At 41.5% G+C, this 22,728-nt stretch overlaps 1 protein-coding gene across 1 annotated transcript in view; it reads right to left on the bottom strand.

The window, feature by feature from the left end:
* Positions 1-22,458, bottom strand: part of reck (reversion-inducing-cysteine-rich protein with kazal motifs) — a 72,996-nt gene extending 50,538 nt beyond the window's left edge. The window contains exons 1-2 of the mRNA XM_070986038.1: positions 22,334-22,458; positions 200-258 (exon numbers count right to left, since the gene is read on the bottom strand). Of these exons, the coding sequence (XP_070842139.1) occupies positions 200-258; positions 22,334-22,406 (132 nt within the window). The 5' untranslated portion in view covers positions 22,407-22,458. The remainder of the gene's footprint in view (positions 1-199; positions 259-22,333) is intronic.
* Between the last annotated feature and the right edge of the window lie 270 nt (positions 22,459-22,728).

Here is a 22,728-nt window from a genome sequence, read left to right as displayed (position 1 = left end):
GAGCATCACCTGCTCCCAGTCGAAACAGGCTGAGACAGAACTTTTATTCTGCACTTCTGCACTTCAAAGAGCCAAGAGACAAAAAACTTTACACCACTCCCCTTCAAAAACCTCTATTCATAGGCCGACTATAATGGCCTGGTGTGTGTGTGTGTGTGTGTGTGTGTGTGTGTGTGTGTGTGTGTGTGTGTGTGTATACCTGGTCACAAGCTTCTTTACACGACGAGAACTCGGCAGCATGGTGGCAACAGGAGGGATCTGCAGAAAGACACAAGTTAGTTGTGATGTTACAGTTACGGAGCAGCATTAGATCAGAGGATTATCGTAAGTGGAGAATAACTGATGGACAAACATCAATGGACACAGCACAAAAAAACCTATTTGAGTTGTTGAACAAATCAGAGACATGAGTGGTGATTCAAAGGTCTGGAACTAAGCTAGCCACCTAACCTTTTCTATTTGTGTATCCTTGTAAAACAGGGGGCCCTAGAAGCTAGTGATGGAACTACTTGGGGGACTAGTTGGGGAGTTGCTGTATCTGGCAAGCTAGCCCGTAACATCTGTAGTCCAGCTAAGGTGTAAATATGTCAAAATAGGAACCAGGTTCAAAAGTTCTGAAATTACCCTTTAAGCTCATGAGCAGTAAGAATGAATACACATACTTTTTATCTTTACAGTCTGAATTTGTGTCACTCTTCTAAAACAGAAGAGAGGCCTGAAGTAAATCATGAAAGATGAAAAAAAAATCCTTACTCTGATTTACATCAAGGTGCTGTTGCATCATGAATAGAAGTGCAACTGATCTCAGTTTCATATCTGGCTCCATTCTAACCTTGGGGAAAGGAATTAAATCTTTCAGTAGACTCCTTCCCTTCCTTGGGATGAAGTTTATTGATAATTTCAATATTTGTTGGCGCTGTTAAGACCGCTTTGAGGCTGATGGGATTACATCGAAACACCACTGGTTGTAGACTGCCAGGTGCCAACCTACATCATGCTTTTCCCATGCTGTGCCAAAACAAGAACTGACAGATAAGTGCAAAGGATAGCAGAAAGGCCGACAGCCTTTGTCTCTCTCCCCTCACCCAACCCTCTGCTTCATATTACTCAAGGTATTCAGAGGATGTCTCTGTCCCCGTTAGGGATCCAACACCCTCCTTCCCCCATTTCATCACATTCTCCAGTCTCCCAACATCTCCCCTACCCACCTCCACCATCATTTTCAATTACGGAGGTGGTTACAGCTGCCACACTGATGCTCAGTCAAATTGATCACCTAATAAACAATAATAACAACAGACATCGTTCCTCAGGTCTCCATCACAAATGACACAGACCCCATCTTAAAGAGCCAGCAGCACAGTCAAACACATCGAAGCAATCACAGACCATCTGGAACCTGTCTCAGTAATCTTAAGTTTGTCAATGTTCAGCCACAGCCAGTCTCCTTTCCTGTCACAGAATCCATACAGATGAAACTAGCTCGTTTTAATGTCAGAGCATTGGCTTTTTACCATCCTGGACATGGTAAAAACAACAGGATTGAACATTGACAATAGTTCAGTATTAGAATAAACTATTCCTGACCATCAGTGTGTTTTTTGTTTTTTTTGTTATGCCAACTTAATCTTCACAAAGACTAAAAGGTAATGCTTAGTTCAAATGAGATTCCTAGATGGCAACGCTGACGCAAAGTTAATATTACGGACTGTATTATCAACTAGGGATGTTTACCGAATCTTGTGATAACGTGATAGAAATATGGCTCGATGCTGTCATGGGACTTCCACACCTTCTACTGTGACACAACATGGTTATTTAAGCAATTTATTGGTGCAATCACAGCAGTCAAGTGGGCAGACTCAAGCCAAGCACTGATAAATATAAACCCAACAAACATGAGGAGCTATTTGGCAAATCATCACCCAGAAAAGCTTAAATCACAGCAACAAAGCTTCAGCCAGGCCAAAGGAGCCTAGGAGAACAGTGTGAACACAGATGACCTCAACAGATCCAGTCAAAAAGATGGAACTATTTGCCACCTTATGTTATGTATTCTCTTTATTCTCCATCTTATTTTACATGAATTTTCTTCAACTGTTTTTGTTTCCATTGTCTTTTTTTTTCAGTGTGAAGCATTTGGTGCATGGGACTTCTTTGTTAAAAGGCACTTTAAGCTGAATCGAAAGGTGTTATATTAATAAAGTCATCATTAACTGTGGGATGATGTTTGGGGGTTAGGGTAAAAAGGTAAAATCATCCTCTGTATACGCAGAGTTTCAAAGTGACATTTATAGCACCCATATACTGTAAATAATATATTTATGTCTCATAGCTAAACAGAATAATAAACAGAGAGACAGGAGATGGTGGTTAGCAGCACAGCTCCAAACCACAGTCGAGCCCTGGCTTCCAGTAAGTGACTTGGCTCAGTTTGGATGCGTTTGGGTGTGGAACTGTTTCCACCTCCTCATATGTGGACTTCTCAATTTGACACTTTAACACAGGGATGCTGAGCTGGACTCTTCCATTGAGGACAGATCTAGTCATGCATGTAGACAGTGAGACAGCGGATGCTCTGTTATCATCCACTGTCTCACTGTTTCATCTCTAGTCTTTATTAATCTAAGGATTAAGAGAACCAAAAAAACTGCACTGTGCTCTACTGGTTGACTAGGCCCTTTTCTTTGTGTCAACATAACTTTACTAATAATGTGCAAAAAGATTTTTGTTTGTAATCTGTGAATCAATCAGTATCGTGGACAATCAGTTTCGTGCTTCTTCTGTAATCTAATCAGTCATGGTTAGCCTAGCTTCGTATAGGGGAGGAAACAGCTAGTCTGGCTCTGTCCAATGTGAAAAAAATCCATTCATCAACACCTCTAACGCTCACTGATTAACTGCATGTTGTTTGTTTAATGTGTATGTGGCTAGTTGTTTCCCCGTGCTTCCAGTCTTGATGCAGAGAGGATAATCACATTCTCTTAATATAAGCCTCACTCTTTGACACAAAGCAAAAAACTATGTTTCCAAAAACAACTACTGTTTGACGTGAAATTAGATCAGCTTCAACCAACTGAGTTTTAAAACTGGAGACACGGTGTTCAACATTTTGTAGAAATCTTTAAAGTGAGACGAACAGGGTATGTTTGAAAGTGTGAATGTGGTTGAAAAGGGCTTTTTAACATAATGCAAAACTGAAGCGTAAATGTTGCAGTATATTGTAATTATTTCAAATAAGTGTCCAAAATGTATACAGTCAAGTGAATAATGAGTAGGCCCTTAAATTCTGCTGTATCCCTGTCCCTATTAGGAGCTGTCTCCTCCCTGCTGTCCCAGCAACCAGCCAGAGGTGCCTTTGTTACTCCCCCCCATACTGATGACTGCTGGCAGGCATTATGAGACTTAAAGGAAAGTCAGTGTACTTGACAGGCCTGATGAAAACCTCAAGACCTGCTTATCAGTATGTTCATGTGTGTGAGGGAAGTGCACATGTGACTGCATTTGTTTGTGTTTGTGTGTGTGTGTGTGTGTGTGTGTGTGTGTGTGTGTGTGTGTGTGTGTGTGTGAGCAGCCCCTCTGGTGCTGTGTCTTCAGCTGCCTGACTGGAGTTTCTGGATTCTATCACTGGGCCTGTTACACTCGTCTTTGATGCTTTAAAGAAGAGCAGGCTTCCACTGTGTGTGTGTGTGTGTGTGTGTGTGTGTGTGTGTGTGTGTGTGTGTGTGTGTGTGTGTGTGTGTGTGTGTGTGTGTCAGCGTGTGTGCACAATGGCATGCATGTATGCGTGTGTATGATGTGGAGAGACTGCATAATGAATGGACTGAATGAGAGTGAACTGAAACTTGCTTTGTTCCTTAAATTGAGCTTTTTAGGGTCTGAAGCATACTTCATGTGGCATAGGTAAAAGTGTTCCTATGTGCAGACCACGGGGTTCACTGTGCATGTTAATCCTCTGCTCTTTGGATTTGTCTTTGTTTTTCTGTCTTCCAAATTCTAAATCAGTAGTTTGGCAGATGGAATATTTCTTCTCAATATTGATACAGCTATATAATATATAAATAAACTTTTTACTGTTATCATTATTATATAAAGGTATTGTAATTGGTACAATTAGAGTACAGTGGACAATCTGCTTCCTGTTCACACCTGCACACACATGCCCAGTGTACATGAATGGTCATGTGATGTGCCCTTTCAGGAAACTTGCTGCTTGAGGAATTTCAGTAACGAAACACAAATGTCAGCCTCATGGTGGCGCTAGAGGAAAGGTCAGGGAATCACCCGACTCAGCAGAATACGTCACCTGAGAACCATGAAGGTCTGTACGAATGTTGTGTCAACCCATGTGGCAGATGAGATATTTCACAGGATAACTGACAACCTTGATGGTGATGCCAGAGAAGAAGTCAGGGATCACTATGGAAAGTAGGATTAATCCTCTCAGCAGCATGAATGACTGGAGGAAATGTCATTGCAATCCACGTGACTTTTTTCAGTTGGGACCAAAGTGATAGGACATGCCGACATTTCCGCCCCAAGAGCTGCACACGATTCAAAATCTGCTGATTTTGTTCATCTGTCAGGACACTTTTTGGCCTGAACGAGCTGAGAACAAATGGACAGCCTCTTCACTCTCTCTCTCTCTCTCTCTCTCTCTCTCTCTCTCTCTCTCTCTCTCACACACACACACACACACACACACACACACACACAGAAACAGCTTTTCCAAACAATGGCGGGTGACATACGTAATAATTTGAGGGAGGGGGAGTACATGTACAGCCTGAGGCCCCTGGCTAGCTGCTAATGAGCGCTGGCCCCATTCTGCCTCAGTATACACACAACAGGAACAAGGACTCCCCCTCAGCTACATTGTTACATTCAGTGGCTGGAATGAAGCACAGTGCAGCCAACCCCTCAGCTGCACTGCTCAACTTCATTCAGCCATCTAAATTATAGCTTAGAGGTCCTTGTATACTCCCAGACAAAAAACTGTCTGGATACTGACAGCACAGGAGTCCACTCATCAATTATGACAATTTTGTGCTCTCTTGATGGTGTTTTGTCCAACTTGGGTCCTATTTTTTAAGTTTTGGCCTTCATTTCTATCTGTTATGCTGAGTGAAGGAACACGAGCAATCAGACAGGGACATCCAAATGTAGATAACAAACCTCCTGGTCAAACTTATTTCAAAGAGGAAATGAAGGTGAACGGTAAAACTATCAGCTTTTTGTTACAGACCTCCATCACAATTTACACACTGACTGCCTGAACTTAGCTGTAGTTACCCACAATCACATTTAATTTGCCCACCAAATAAAGTGGTCCAGGTCTGGATAAACTGGCTCTTTACAATGCTCCTGTTCTTCCCCTGTGGACTATAACCATGTTTCCACATTCTAGATGTCAGCAGCCACTTGGGGAACTAGTGTTAAAACTCACAGACCTAACATTAGTGAGAGTCTCGAAAATAATAACAATATCAATAAATTCAACAAATAAAGAAATTTAAAATGTCCTCGTACTGATGCAACATTTCGTAGGTGTCTTAAACTCGTTTCAGACATATTTCCAAAAATGTGTTGGGGATTGAGTCTCGTTGGTCTCACGCCAGAAGTCACAGCAGCAATTTGACGAGATTTGGCCAAGTAACATTTCCATAAAACGTCCGACACAGCACAAGACTGAATGTCTTCACAGAAACAACAGGCAACAGCATGCGGTTCAACACAGAGAGAGCAAATGAATGCCCTCTTAAAACTAATATCATGAATGTTTCACTTAATTATCACCTCTTGTCCACAAAGAAGAGATTATGCGTTTAAAAATCCCCAAGATACTATGAATGAGCTCATTTCACTTGGTGGAGGAGATGCCGACTCTGCCTTATTGCATTTAAAAACCAGCTTCAACAACTCGTCTCATGTATACAGTGTTATCCTTTATTTAGATTTGAGTATATGTACACTATATTCTAGAATATTCTTTTAAAAATAGACAGACAGCAGGAATGAGAAAAAGGAGACATAGAAGTGAATAAAAAAAACAAAATGAAGTAAAGTAAAAAATCAACTATATCTACAGTATATGTACATTCTATACAAAAAGGAGTCTAAAAAATAATACTGCTAATTAGAAAATTTTGTACACTATGATATTTTGTTTCTTTATATTCTGTACTGAGCTGCTTTAATTTATTTAGCTAATTGTTTATGCATTTATGTTTTACTCTCCCTCTTATCTGTTCACCTGCTCAGACAGCACTCTTCACGATTCACCTCGCCTACCTGCTCATCACCTGACACACCTGGGACTCATCACCAGTTGGTGCAATACTTAAGCGGCTCTCACTCACTCACTCATTGCCAGATTGTTGTTGGCCTTCCAGCATTTACCTTCAGATGGATTTCCTGGTATCGACCCAGCCTGCCTTTGACCTTGCCTCAACTTCTCCTGCCCCCTGGTAACTACCTCAGCTCTCTGAACCTGACTACGTCTTTTGTCTTGTTTGCCCCTGGATGGAGCACCAAGTCCACCCCAACCAAGAGACTCACAAACTTCTGGGTTCAAGTAGTGCTGCTATTGGATCCTGGTAATACCCATTATAGATAAGTGGATATTGGTCTCCTCTGGTGTTGATATATTTATTGTGAATTTACTGTTTCTTTGCAATGTCTGGATAACCTGCTGCTGTAACACAAGAATTCATGGAGTTATCTGTAGTTAACTGAATGGCTCCTCCTGCAGGGTGACATAAGTCACATGTGCAACAAAAAAATCTGTCCCTACAATAAATGAAATTATGGCAGTAGCACCTGTACGATGCAGCGATAGTGAGGTGAATGCTTGTGTGCTTGTTTGTGTGTGAGGTGAATCGATGATGAATCACTATTCTGTAGTTGTAGTGTAATGTTTGCTTAAAAATCATGTCCCCAGCTGCATGGAATCCAGAAATCCAACTGCAATTCCCACAATTCCCATGGAATGGCTACCTTATCAGTAGAAGGAAGCCACACCTCCTACTGAATGTGCTGCTGAATTTTCTACCAATTTTCAAGTGTTTTTGCTTGTAAATGCCAGAACTTCCATTTGATGTGTTTACTACATTCCCCTCCAGTACAGCAGGTGGCAGTATGTAGAACAGTAGCTGTAACATGTAAGTCATACACAGAAACTGTCAATGGAAGGTGCGGAACATTGATCTGACATAGGCTGTTAGCTTAATTTAGTAATCTCAATTTAAAATAAGGATGATTTATCCTGATCTATGAAGTTACACACATTTGCATTAGTAGCAGTGAAATGTTATTCCTTGTTGCTTGGTTTTGGCATTTCTTTCATGAGAACATCCAAAAGCACAAAAGTCTGACTTTTTCCACTGTTGGAAGGGGTCAGAACCTGCTGCAATATGGTGGCAGCAGACACGCACCTCAAAGCCAGATGCATCATCTACTGAGTATGTGGAGGACAGTTGAGCTAGATGACATGAGAAAATGAAGCAGTATTTTCAAATGATCAACCAAAACCCCAAAAGAGCCCACAAGGAAGGAAAAAGTACAGACACAAACGACAGGCTGTGAAACACAGTGAGAAATGCATTGCCCTGCTCAGACTCTAGATTTGGCCAATGAATTGAATCTGTCACATTCTGTTAAGGAACACAAATCTTTTGGATTCTAGTTTTCAGTTGTTATAGCCTCCCATGTTTGTCTTTGTAAATCACTAAGAAGAGTACAAAAGCACTTTGTGCTGTGGATTTATCCTATAGGATCAACATGAATATAATATTAATATGTATGGTGATATAGCGTATATTTACTGAGATTTGTACTACTCATTTGAAGTGTGATATATGGATGTTTTGTGTCATATGAGGTGTTACGTCCCTGCAATTTACAATTCTCATTAAATAATCATTATTATTATGTCCAAATAATGAAAATGTTTGTTTAAAAACGTTTCTTGTCCAGGTTTGGATGTTGCCCTGTATGCAGCATTAATGTTCTTCATCAGTCACATCTGTTTCAGTGATGAACTGCACCAATTGTGGTTGTTTTTAGAGATGGTAACAGAACCTCTGTAGCACCAGTGCTATTGGCTAATAAAGCTGTTCCTCCTCGGCCAATTACGTAAGGGTTTCATTTACTGTGATCACATAGCATCACATCTATATACACACTATAAAACAACTTCTCAGCTATGAAATACTGTTTCCTGTTGTATAGGACTGTTGATTTGGCATGTCCTTCATTAATGCTGAGAATGATCTGATTCCATGAGAATTTCCTAATTAGGGATCAGTAAAGTCCCTCATTTGAGGTGTTATTCTATGCTGAGGCACTGGTGATATTTGAAGTATCAAAGCAGGCTATAAAACAACTGGTGAAACTGATCTAAATCACGTGGATTCATTGTGAGAAGTGTCTGACACTCACAGTCCAACCTGTGTTTGAATGACAAAAGGCCATCCCTTTGTCAGACAGATGATGCCAGCAATATCACATATTTACATATTTCATGTCTGAAATGGCCTTTTGAAACCTGAACCATCCAAGTACTTTTGGCAACACACACACACACACACACACACACACCTTTTTCCCAGAGATAAGGGATGTGTCAGCATGAGGTCTGAGATCTCACCGGAGAGAACATGTGGCCCAACTGTGGGGGGTTACTCAAACCACTTGGGTAAATTATGTTTGCGTTCAAAGCTCCACCTGCAACTCACATTAACAGTCTTAACAATGGTCAAATGGAGTTTGCAGCTTCGGACCACAAAACAAAGTGCCACTGCTATGTGCCTGTATGTAAATCCAAAGACAACATCCCATCTAAACCATTTACCATGTAAGAGACAGAACAGAGAAACATGAGAAAAACAGTAGCAAAGAGAGGCATCTCCTGACTGCTAATAACAATCCACAATCCTGCATGACAAATCCACATTAACTCCAAATCTGAATTGTGAGTGGAGCCAGTGGTGACATGGTTGTGGTGTGAATGTGGTGTAAAATGGTAAACATGGCCAGCTGGTGGCCATCTATGCACCAAACTAGATGCAGGAGCATCATTCCATGGTTGGGTGAGAGAAATATCTGCGGCTTTTGGGGACTGGAAAAATCATGGACACAAGGAATGTGCAAGATTCTGCCTTTGAAAATATCCCACAATCTTGTGCAACTTGTACAGATAATAATGTTAGACTAAGGTTCTACATCTCATCAATAGATCATATCATTGTCGGTTTAGTTTTTGGCTCAATGTATGCCACCATGAAATGACCATTGACACACAGGGTCAATGAATGAAAACACAAACCAGGACATGAAGTCCACAGATAAGTGAATAAATGTAATTATTAAAACACAAATGAACACAATCAAAAGCAGACTGAATAGCAGCACTAAAAAAATGAATCTTTTCAATTTGCTGTGTTTCAAATCATAACTGGAACATTAATTATCATGTAATTAATTACTATAGTGGAAGAACATATCCATACATTTCACTTCCATACTGACAACTTTCCATCATGAAGTTCATCAAAGCCGTCATCAAACTAAGGGCTGAAAAATAAGGGCAAATATGTAATTGTGCTTTGCATGCCCAGTGTTACATTTATAGTCTAAATTGCCATGATTTTCCATAAAGTCTGTGTGGTGGTCCACACATCATGAAAGATAACCTGACACCAATAATGACAAGCTTATGACCAGTGTTGCTCATAGTTCTAACAATGCATTACCCCACACAGCCAGAAATATTGTAAAGTAATTACTTCCACATGAAAGTAACATAGAAACATGTAAAATATTACATTCTGAAAGTGACTTGGCCAAGACGACTCATGACAAACCAAACTGATGCAGTTTCTTGTTTAGGTCATTCTACAGTTATCTGGAACAACCTCTGAGTAACTTCAGCTAGTTTTCGATTGAAAAATCAAAAGTTTAGCTTACATTTAGAAAGATATCGTGTGTTGTGAGTGGTATGTTAAATAAGTCCAATGATATCCAGGGTATTCAGCTACACAGTCGTCATTTCATGGTAACAAAGACAAACTTCTGTTTAGTATCAATGTTTTGTGGCAATGTTATTGATCATGAGTCAATGTCCAAATATATTATTATTCTTACATATATGCAGATCAACCCCATTTGCCAAAACATCCACACCTACAGAATTTTACACAATTTGACCTCAATCATCTACAATTAAAAAAACTCCAACCTGACAACAGCTGTGATTTACAGCACACATTTACAGTCAACCACAGTCTAATTGATTCAGTAAACTGCATACTGAAAGGCTCATCATTAACATTCCAGATAACATCCACAGTGCTGTTTGCTGTTCCCTGCCTGCTGATTCCCACTGCCATAAACCGAGTTGATCCAGAGGCAACATCATCTGGCTTCCTCTGTCAAAACTGCACGACCAACGTGCCATTGTCGCTACCCAATATCTTATTAAATACTAATTATTGATCAGTGATACTGGAAGTAGACGCTAGAGATGCGCCAATCCACCTTTTTTCACTTCCAATGAGATTCTGATACATGAATTTGGGTATCTGCCAGTATTGAGTACTGAGCTGAAACGTGTTGAGTTAAAAGGCAAGACAGAGCATGAATGTAACGTTGTTTTCCTAACTTAAACATGAACATAGAATTTAATTGATCGGTCCATAGATTAGCCCCATTGTCACCAATACCCAATTGAGCTGTTTCGGTCATTATAGGTCAATGGCACTGTCAACACTGGTATCCTCAGCTACTGATCAACTGAGCCACACCGGGATGCACAGATGGCATCGGGGGTGTCCTTTCTACAGTAGCCCACCTTCAGTTGCCACCTGTGGCCCTTTGCTGTTCAATAAAGTCAAACAAGTAATCTTTAAAAAATGTGCCACAGCAATACAAGTTAGGTAGCATTTTAGCACTCCTTAGCTTAAGGTGGCACTTGAGGGATTTAGTATTGCACTGCCAGAAGATTGAGGTTGGTGAACATAGTGGAGCATTTAGCACCTGGGGAGCCAGATGTTTCCCTCAGGAGGTGGTAGAGATCAAAGCAGAGCTCAAATTCATCATTCGTCAGGTGGACACAAACCACCACAAACATCCCTCCAGTGAAATGATACTTTTGTCCTCAGTCTGCAGGATGTGTGAAGAGACAGAACTTTCCACAACAATCACTCTCAAGTCATAGAAGACAATATACAACAGCTTTCACATGAGTAGAACGATAGTAATTCTCATAAAGTATACACTAACTTTTGTATGAAAAACTGGCGGTATCCCTTTTACATACAATCAACAGAACAAATATCACAATACAGGACAAAACGGCAAACAATTACAACTACACCCAGATAAAAGCAGAGCAATCATAACAAGACTGGGCAGATGCTGAGGAGAAACAAAGATTTGAGAATTCTCAATATACTTTCATTTGGAAAGTGCCTGATTTTCTGTTTATGTTGTTACCAGTCCAACTTACTGTAGTGTGTGTAGACTATTACAAAAAGTTTTTTTCTTCAGTTTTGTTTTCCCTCCAACGAAGTGCCACCCATCAGGGCCGTCCCACTTCAAATGGCCGGGATAAAAAGCACTATTTCAACTATGACAAACAGTCTGGAAATAGCAGCCAGGCTCACGACTGAGAGCCAGCTGCTGGGACGATAAGGAGAGGAATTTCAGTGCACCCCCTTCTATTTAAATGTAACATTACTCTGGGTTTCCTGCCAGCCAGTTTCCTGTGTGTGTATGTTTGAGTGGGAGGAAAGAGTGGACATAACTTGGCACTCTTTTTGGGGGCATCTGCAGGTTTCAGAAAGCACTAAATTAAGCCTTTTTACCATGAAAAGTCTCTTCTGATGTATCTGAAGAGACTGGACAGCACCCCCAGCCACAGCAAATGTGTGGTTTAACTTCTTTCCATGACGTGATTCAAAACAACTTGCAGAGACTTGACACTTTCTAGAATTAGACTGATTGTTCAGAAGGAACATCACATCTGCTTTTACTGTTGTTTAAGTTGCATCATTGTGCCAAAGTACTGTGAAGCACGGCCTAAGTGTACACTGCATTCTCACATACATACCAATACTTTTACTTTTAGTAGCAGATGCTATCTTCACTGTGAAGGATAGAGCAACTTCCAACAGTTTCAGGTTTTTGTTAAAGCTGGATTACCAACCAGGCAAAGTGGGCAACCGTCCATTTGTCATCTAGTTTGCAGTGATTTAGCTGACTGCTAATTTGTTCTCCATATTTTGTAATATGCATGCATGCACACAGCATGATGTAAAGTGAGAAAAAATGTTCAAGAATTCCTGTTTTTGGTGATAATACATGGCGCAGACAGACTTAAATAAAATTGCTTTCATTGAAAATGCCAGAAGATAATGGACACACAGCTAGCCATCAACAGGAACTAGGGATTATTCAAGAGCTCTCCAGGTGAAATATATGACATAGAGCACGTTAAGTCATCAAATTAATAAAAGCAACAACTGCCTTGACAGGAGGAAAACAACATGCAGATGACAAAACAATTTTTAGTTACAGATTTCAGCTTTAAATTGTTGGTGAAGGTAAATAAGCAGTGATTACATTCAACAGAGCCACACACACACACACACACACACACACACACACACACACACACACACACACACACACACACACACACACACACAGAGCAGAGAAGCCTTTTTGTAGCCGCTCTCCTTCCTGCATTCCTCTGAGCTGCTGTAGATTCTGTGGGGGGTGAGTTTAATGGTCGGAGGTCAAAGGTCACTTCCTGTGCATTGATTAATTGAGATATGCCATGAGGAGTTTTTTTTGGCCCATAGTGGTCTAAATATTTTTTAGGACTTTTCACGCTTGTAGGAATGAAATTAGGAGGGTGCATAATGTCAGTGAGTTTGATAGTGATCTCTATCCATTTCTTACAAAAGAAATGAAAGTAGACTGGTTTGGTATGTGGTAGCATCTGGTGACAGTGAAGTTGGGACTCAAATTGTTGTGCTTTTTATCAAGTTTCCCTCACTAAAGGCTCTTAAAACAACCTCTCTGATAGTGTTCAGCTGGGACACTGATGAATGGAACTTCTATCTGTTCCTGATACAGAACTAATATCATCTGCCAGACGCCTCAGACTGATCTGTGAGAGAGACAAGAGATTTCAGGGAGACGAAGAGGTTTCTCTCAAATGTAATATTGAAGCCAGTGTTCAGCATCATTCTGCTAATCAGTTAGGAGAGGAAACATCAAGGCATCTCGAAGCAAGCCTGCTCTCAGTGCAGTTCTAAAAAACATACAACCTGCTAATCAAACCTTCACACTGCTGGGTGTTTTTATTTTATTTCACCAGCCAGCAACGCCACTAGAGCAGCAGACAGTGACTGTCATCAAGAGCTCAGTGCAGAGCCTCAGCTCAGCTGATGCTTATCTTTGTCATGAAAGCTTCTAACACTGCATGGCTTACAGTTCTTGTAGACTGTGTCTTTACATCATTTCAACAGTTTCAATATGTTTAATGATGGATGTTTATCTTGGTTTTGGTACACATTTTCAAGCCCTTTCAACATTGTGCTAATTGGAGCTACCTGCGCGTGGGCCATCTTTAACTGTCAAGCAATCCGAGTGTGTTTGTGGGAGTTAAAAGCAGCATCCTGATCCTGGTCATTATTATTGTTTTTATCGTTGTCATTGTTTTTGTTTTTTGGTTTCAGTGGATTTTTCATTAAATATCTAAGTCTATTTGTCTCCTTGGCCAATGAACATGATAAATGAAACTGTGTACATTTTTGCATTGCATCTCAGTAACCGGAAAATGTCTGTCTGGTGTGTGTGTGTGTGTGTGTGTGTGTGTGTGTGTGTGTGTGTGTGTGTGTGTGTGTGTGTGTGTGTGCGTGCGCATGGTTATGTAAGGAGCTGGAGTGACCAGTCCAGCCACATGCTGACCAGGTGTGTACTAGGTAACGTACAGTCGCACACACCAGCCACACATCCACAAAACCTCCGGAACACCTGAATCCTATCAGAGAAAGAGCAGATGTCAAACACACACACACACACACACACACACACAGCTCCACATGGTGGACTGTGTCCTGCCCTCTCATTTCATATTCAATTAGCAGAATCAAAGGAGGACGCAGACCCGACCCACTGTATCGTGTGTGTGTAATGGCAAATGACATAATGAGACGCATATGGCCACATAGAGAGAGGCAAAGGGGGAGAGAACAGAGAGGGAGGTGGAAGGGGGCCAGAGTGGAGGGGTTCACCAACCAGGAAACCATTCAACATTTCCACTATATCCAGTCAGGTGTTTAAACTAAAGTGCATCCGCTGATAAGAGTTCTGTCTTTCATTTGCAAGTAAATTGATTGAATGCATTGCAGTGGAAAGAAAGACCAACATCTCTTTACATCAAGATTACTCTTTCCACACACTCAGTGCTGTTTTAAGCATGTGCAACTTGGGGGTATGACTGTAATATATCCTGAACATGATCATAACCAAAGTAAGACTCACTTCTTAATTGCTTGCAATGTGCACATGCGTGTCCTCAACATGAATCCCATATTAATTCAGTATTAAAGATATAATGATGGAATGATCTGCACCATCGACACCAAAGTCTTAATCCCAAATTAGACTCAACCCAAAGGAGTGGAAGAAAGACTGTTCAAAATTAGAAACACAATTCCTATCTTCTATGATTCTGAATCAATTCACAGAGTCTCCAGACTACCTAATGTGTTGACAGAAGTGTGTCATCAGGGCACAGTGGAGCTCTCTAGAGCTAGAGCTTCTTCAGGTCATCTTCAATGAACGAAAGGGTTTGGCCACACTCTGAACTAAATACCTGGCCTTCTAACACCATGGTAACTGTTTTTGTTAACACATTGTCGCCATCACTTAGAGACTAACGGTCTGTAGATGCTATGGTCTCTGTAGATGCTATGGTCTGTAGATGCTATGGTCTCTGTAGATGCTATGGTCTGTAGATGCTATGGTCTGTAGATGCTATGGTCTCTGTAGATGCTATGGTCTCTGTAGATGCTATGGTCTGTAGATGCTATGGTCTCTGTAGATGCTATAGTCTGTGGATGCTATGCTATGTGGATGCTATAGACGCTATGGCCTGTGGATGCTATGGTCTGTAGATGCTATGCTATGTGGATGCTATGGTCTGTAGATGCTATGCTATGTGGATGCTATAGATGCTATGGTCTGCGGATGCTATGGTCTGTAGATGCTATGCTATGTGGATGCTATAGATGCTATGGTCTGCGGATGCTATGGTCTGTAGATGCTATGGCCTGTGTAAAGATAGCATCAGTAACAGCAGAACAGGGCACTCTGACTGCAGAACACAGACGTTAGTGAATTATTCTTTTATTTCATTATTTGCACACAGGTAATTTTGCAAAGTTCAAATCTGGAAAAAAAGTAAAAGTGCACATCTATTTTCATTTCCTGTTACATTTAATTTCCTCTATTCCAAACAACCAACTGACAGACACACACTTGGCCAGTGAATCAGAGTTTTACTGGCCCCTTGTATATTTTTACAGGCCAAGCAGCCACAAAATGTAAGTCTTTTTTTCGATAATTTAATAATTGATTAAAACATTTTGGTGAATATGGACAGACAGGGCAATGAGAGAAAGAACATTACGGCAGGGAGAGAGTATAGTGCAGCACAGTAAACTGCAGCCATCATCATCATCATCATGACTGTTCTGATTATCAATGTGATTGTTTATGTTGTTGTTGTTATTATTTGTCTTTGTCTGATGCAAACGACATCTTTGGCGAAGATGAGAACAATAATTGAAACGCACCCTTCCAGGAACTGTGTGTGTCCAGCCACAGCCCACGACGTCATCACCTGTTTAGACTGCTGTCCACGATGTTTGACTAAAACTGGCTTCTTTGAGTCTATTTGGGAGATTTTTGCAAGTCTGCCAAAAACCCACAGACTCGCCTTTAGACAGTTACAGTAGAGGTTGAGTTAGCTAGCATTAGTGTTTGCTCAATGCAGTCATTGAGAAAGCAATTTCTTCAGTAAGCAGCCTGTCTACTGCGCTGGCCTAACGTCAACATCTGTATGTGTTTTTTTGCTGAGAACAAATTTCATAACGGATTCTAAACAGCAGCTGAGCGCCACACAGCAGCAATGGCTACAGGGAGAACGAAGGACTGTACAATTATGTCAGTATTTTTACTAGTGCTGGACAGTAAACTTTAAACAGCTACTTAAGTCAGGCTGAGTTTTATGAGATAACACCCTCAATTCAGTTCGGTTTCAGGTCTGAACACTACAGTGTATCAGTAGATTTACAGTAGTTCTGAACTTGGGATCCCACATCCACTGCGTTCTTTGAAGAGTGACTGTCTCTTCATAATAAACTGGCTTGGCATGAACTGTCACTAGCCCTGGGCCACTGGGCCATTGGGCCATGGGTTATGTCAGACCCTGACATTCTCAGTGGTTGTGTAAGGATCTGCTTTCTGTCAGTCATGACCCAGTCAAGCCAACAGATAGAGTTTACCACTTAATCACATTTCTACCAGGAGTGCCTCTGGGACAGGATTTGCTTCACAACAATTCATTTGTGGGGGAGAATGCAGACTTAAATATAGCAAATACAGTATCCAAAACATGAGTGGGGAACTGGAAGAAGACACTGAGAAAATTAGCAGAAAATGTTAATTATTCTACAATAGCACTTCACTTATTTATCCATCCATCCATTTTCTATACCCGACTGTCCCTTTTGGGGTTGAAGGGGGGCTGGAGCCTATCCCAGCTGTCAGGCGGGGTACACCCTGGACCGGTCGCCAGTCGATCGCAGGACAACATGTATAGACATACAAACATTCACGCTCACACTCACAATCTTAATCGCTATCTTAGAGTCACCAATTAAACTAATGAGCATGTTTTTGGCCTGTGGGAGGAAGCCGGAGTACCCGGAGAGAACCCACACATGCACGGGAAGAACATGCAAATCTCACACAGAAAGGCCCTGCCCGACCCGGGGATCGAACCAGTGACATTCTTGCTGTGAGGCAAGCACACTACCTGCTGCGCCACCGTGTCGCCCTTACTTATTTATAATGAACAGCTACAGAGCCAACAATTCAGATAATATTCAATCACCATCTCACACCCCATCCTCCTCAGTAGACTCTCCTCAATTGGCATCACCCACACCCCCCTTCAATGGTTCCATTCCTACCTCACAGACCGCACTCAGTTCATACAACTCAAGTCTTTCTCCTCCGACCCCTCCCCAGTCACCACAGGTGTGCCCCAGGACAGAGCCCTGGGGCCCCTCCTCTTCATAACCTACCTCCTCCCCCTAGGCCATATCTTCTGTAAATTTAACATTTATTTCCACTGCTTCGCGGATGACACCCAGCTCTACCTCTCCTGCAAACCAAACTCCACACTCCCACCCCCCTGCCTCACCTCCTGCCTTTCTGAAATAAAATCATGGTTCACCTCTAACTTTCTAAAATTAAATAGCAATAAAACTGAATTCCTACTCATTGGCACCAAATCCACCCTATCTAAAGTTGACACCTTCTCTCTCTCCGTCGACAGCTCCTTAGTCTTCCCCTCCCCCCAGGTTAAGAGTCTGGGTGTCATCCTCGATAGTACACTCTCCTTTCAATCTCACATTAATAACACCACCCGGTCTGCTTACTTTCACCTTCGCTCCATGAATCGTCTCCGCCCCTCCCTCACCCCCCATTCAACATTTCCACTATATCCAGTCAGGTGTTTAAACTAAAGTGCATCAGCTGATAAGAGTTCTGTCTTTCATTTGCAAGTATATTGATTGCTGTCATATTTTTAGCCATGAATGCATTGCAGTGGAAAGAAAGACCAACATCTCTTTACATCTGAAAGGCGCTTTCAAATAAAATATATTATTATTATTATTACCTCACTGTTGCAGCAAGCCTGACATCAAAAGAGACTTGAGCTTTTGTCTATATGGAATATTTTTTGTAGCGTTCAGTAGTGGAAGAAGTGTTCACTCCTTTGTTTAAGTTACAATAGTAACACTACAGAGTAAAACTCCATTACAAGTAAAGGTCCTGGAGATGGAGAGCTGGAGGGTCCAAAATAAGTGATCCTTCATTGATCAAGTAGGGAAATTCATTCTCTGCATTGAACCTATTCTAAGTTTTAAGAGCAGTTGGAAGCCACTGAGTGGCACCCAGGAACCAACTCCAGATCTTAGCCTGTGCCTTGGCACTAATAGGAGAATTAATGAACATATGCATTTTGATGGTGAGGGTAACTGGAGCACACTAACCGCTGAGCCACCCCTTGCTGAAGAAAGCTATTATAGCTTATTAGTTATGTTGCACTAGTGACTTTTATTTCAACTGGCAACAGACATATCTGTCAAGACATCATTTTTAAGAAATTGTTTAAAACAAACAAAAAAAACTCCTTTGTTTTCATTCCTTGAAGGGTGATTGTAACTGATAGTTATAATCACCATCATCATCATAAAAGGAACAGAAACAACGTCTACATCTAGCCAACAATAATACAAAGGAGTTGATAGAAATAATCATGGCCCATAAATACTACATAACAACGAGCAGTCATTGCCAAACTGCTGCACGGGGGTGATGAAATCCTCATTTTATAATCACCAACATCATCTGACAAATGCCATATTTAGGGTTTCAATGCCATAAACCCCTGACACTCATAATTGATGTTAGCAGTTTGCCAACCAACCCTGAACGAAAAAAGCTGTGACACTGCAAAACTCAACAATTTCATTGATTTTTGTTTACTTATTCTGAATTTGATGCAGCAACACATTTAAAACAAGTTGGGACAGGAGCAACTAAAGACTGAGAAAGTTATGGAATGCTCCAAAAACACCTGTCTGGAACATTCCACAGTAAACAGGTTCACTGGTAACAGGTGATAGTATCATGATTGGGTATGACAGGGGCATCCTGGAAAGGCTCAGTCATTCACAAGTGAGGATGGAGAGAGGTTCACGACTTTGTGAACACATGGGTGTATAATGAACACGGGCTCAGGAACACAATGCCGAACGATTTCATTCTGTTTTGAAGTATGTTTTACACAGTGTAACAACTTCCTTAGAATTGGGAGTTTACACACTGAAGCACCCAGCAGGAGTTTTAAGATTTATACTCTCTGGAGGCCATTTTGGAAAAGCTCTGTTTTGGGAGGAGAAAAATGCTTTTGTCTTTTTTCAGTCTGGACAGAGGCCAGAGGAAAAGAAAGAAAGAAAGAAAGAAAGAAAGAAAGAAAGAAAGAAAGAAAGAAAGAAAGAAAGAAAGAAAGAAAGAAAGATGTGTGTACAAATGTAACCAGCTTCATGTGGACATACATGTCCACATGAGGTATGTCGGAGGTACTGTATGAGGTTTTCATGTGCTGCCGACAGCTGTTTCCACTAGTATGTTAGTTAGATAGTTACATCAGTAACCTTAAAGTGTACTCACATATCTAACAGTTAACTTCACTTATATTAAATACAGGCTGGTTACAGAACTGTTGAAACTGCAGCAGGTGTCCTATATTTTCAAGTATCAATGATTGCTTCAGGCAGTTGTCCTGTACCTAATAACTCCACCTGGATATGAAATAGCCACTACAATGCATCTGCAGCTACACCTGCACTCTGACAGACATCCTGTCGCTCCGCAAACATCTAAACCTCAGCTACAGTCTGACGAGACTGCTGATGTTGCCTTCGATAGCAACGCACTGCTTTGAACTCTTCGTCTCCGGGGAACACAAATTTATTGCTGCACTAGAATATTCTCAAATGCTCCAGTTTCACATAGATTTGCCCAAAATGAGAAATTGCCAACCAAAGAACTGACCATCACCCTTCTTATAATTTCACTGGGTGTATTTCTATTTCTTTATATTTAGCCTTAACAAAACACGAGCAATGGTTACTGGTTAGAAAAACATTATATTTCATAGTCAATTCAACAATCACTATACCATGGGATAGCCAAGAAATTCAACTGTGTATGCTGCACTTTAATCTTGTGCTTACAAAACTATAATTAGGTTTGCGGGACTCGGGCCCATGCCTGCTCACAGTGGACATGGAAAGAAAAGGGCTGCCGTTCACGTCCCTCCTTCCCCTCCTCTTCCCCTTGTGCTTTGAGGAGTCAAATTGGTTCCAGATGCATTCTCTCACAGCTAGCCTCCATAACCAAATCACAACATGAAAGAAATAAAGGAGAGAAGTTGAGCAAAACTGGATGGAGGAAAAAGTATGTATGGAATTTCTACACAAAGTGAGTGGAAGGAGGAAGGTGGAGAAGAAGCCGTGATCTTCCTCAGGGTGATACCAGCTGATCACTTTGCCACATGGCAAGACGTTCATTACTGTCGCAGCCCTTAGGGAGACAATGTGCACCCCAAATGAGGATCTAAGAGCTGTGTTTCTTTCATGTTCCCGGCAGATGTGTCAGGAAAAAAATTGAACCAAGTGATATTTGGCCAGAGCAAATCCACATCCTGCACCCATGTGGACCGAACATCAAAGACCTCCCCACCAGCATGTTAGACCAATAACCCTTCCCATGAAGCCCCTTAAAACTCTCGCCGGAGCAGGCTCGGACACACGTAGGAAGAAATGATATTAAACAGTGACAACAGCTGAAGGTCTCTTGAGGAGAAGCTGTGCCAAATGGCTCAAACATGTGGCAACAAAGTGCAAAGTGGCAGCTCCATGTTGACTCAGCCAATTAACAAGTGAAAGCCATTTCAAGGCCAGTTGTCCTACAGCACTAACACACACCTCTGTTTGTCTAAGTGCCTTCACAAGTCCCAGTGAATGAATTAGGACCCTGAAAGGCGAACACACTGTTCATTCAGACACATTTTGTTTACATGCAGTTGTTTCTTTTAACAGCCAGACTCCATTCAAAACGACAGGCGGTTTGATTTGCTACTCTCCTGCTAGTGAAACGTGATTTAGGACTAAACCCTTGTGTTACAGACGTCTAGGAAATCCAACTAAAATTCCTGATAACGTAATGAATTAAAATTTAACTGTGCTCGACGACTGTCAGTATATACGAAGTTGTATTTTGGAGACAAACTGATACTGGAATAGCACGCCAACCAGTTAAAACATGACGTGTGTTATGGAAGTAAGATGGGTTTGATGCTTTGGGATGGATGACGAATTGCAGAATGGGTCCTATTAATTCGTAAAATAACTTAAGAATTATTCCTAGAAGGGAAGTGCTCTGCGAATAACCCAGGAGGAGTAAAAGTTTGAAACGAGTCATGACGTTTGCCGTCGGGATAACGGTCCCTTTTTACTTTTTTCTGATCCGCTATGTCAGCTCTGTTTCCTTCTAATGCCCGTCAGTCTGTCTGTCACACAAGGAGGCGAACAAATCTACTTTTAAAACTATTCTAGCTCACCAGCAGCCAAATGTTAGGAGGGTGAGTCCAATAGGGGAAATGTATACAAACTAGCGGCACGCTACAGCTGTCCATGAAACTTCAAAGGCTCAGTCAAAACGTTTTGGTGTTCAGGGAAAACGCTACACAGGATGCTAACCCCATATGTCGTGTTCTACGAGACGGACAGAGCGTCAGGCTAATGTTCATTCCAATAATGGATAAACTCTAGGTATCGTTGCTGTGCTTTTCAGGAAAAGTATGAACCTAAAAATCACCACTAAAAACGTTTCGGGGAATCTACGTGATACACTCTTTAATTCGGCGCACAATAAATACACCAGTAATGATTACATTCCAACTTTTACCAATGTTTTTTCCCGTTATTCTCACAGCCATTTCACACCTACGTAGACACTCGGTGATGGGCGGTAGCTAGCGCTGTGAAGCAGTTAAACGCACAGGTTTTGTTGAAAGAGGGGCAGGCTGCTGGATATTTCTTTGCCCGAATTTACCATTGAACTTTTATGGTTCTGCATACATCTTAATAACTGGTCTGTGGTGTGTTCGGGTTACCTAATAAGCAAGGGAATGTCAAACTGTAAGATTTGTGAATGGAGTTTGGCGTGATGTTCTCACTACATTAAGAGCGAAATCTATCGGGTCAACAGGATGCCTATTGTTATGGAATCAACAAGTTAGATCCGACCTGCAGCGTTCAAAAGACAGATGGCTTTAAGCTTGACTTCTACCATGTTCTGTCATTTCTTTAGCAAGTTTAGCAAAGCATGAAAGCAGGCGGCGGTGGGCACACTGACTTCCAGCTCTGAAGTTGAAATGATAAAGAGACAGACTCACCCTGAGCTCGGAGCGGCTGGCAGTAAAAGTTCACGACGAGGAAGAAACTGATTATCTGGAAACACACACGCATCTTATGGGACAAGAAGACATAGAAAACACTGGTGCTGTGACATGTTCCATGGATCCCCAGTGAGCTCTCTCTCTCTCTCTCTCTCTCTCTCTCTCTCTCTCTCTCTCTCTCTCTCTCTCTCTCTCTCTCTCTCTCTCTCTCTCTCTCTCTCTCAGCCCCCCGGTTTTCTGTGTGGACCGCAGGGGACATGCGCAGAACGGACGACGAGACCGGTGAACGGAGACAATAGCAGATGTTAAAAGTGTGGAGGCAGTATTAACAAAATGACAGCTATCATCATCGTCAACATGTGGTGCAACATCGTTTTCCTCTGATGGAGTAA

This window comes from Chaetodon trifascialis, chromosome 18 (assembly GCF_039877785.1).
Source record: "Chaetodon trifascialis isolate fChaTrf1 chromosome 18, fChaTrf1.hap1, whole genome shotgun sequence".
NCBI lineage: Eukaryota > Metazoa > Chordata > Actinopteri > Chaetodontiformes > Chaetodontidae > Chaetodon > Chaetodon trifascialis.
The sequence above is the reverse complement of the archived record's forward strand: the minus strand, read 5'-3'. Positions and strand labels throughout refer to the sequence as shown.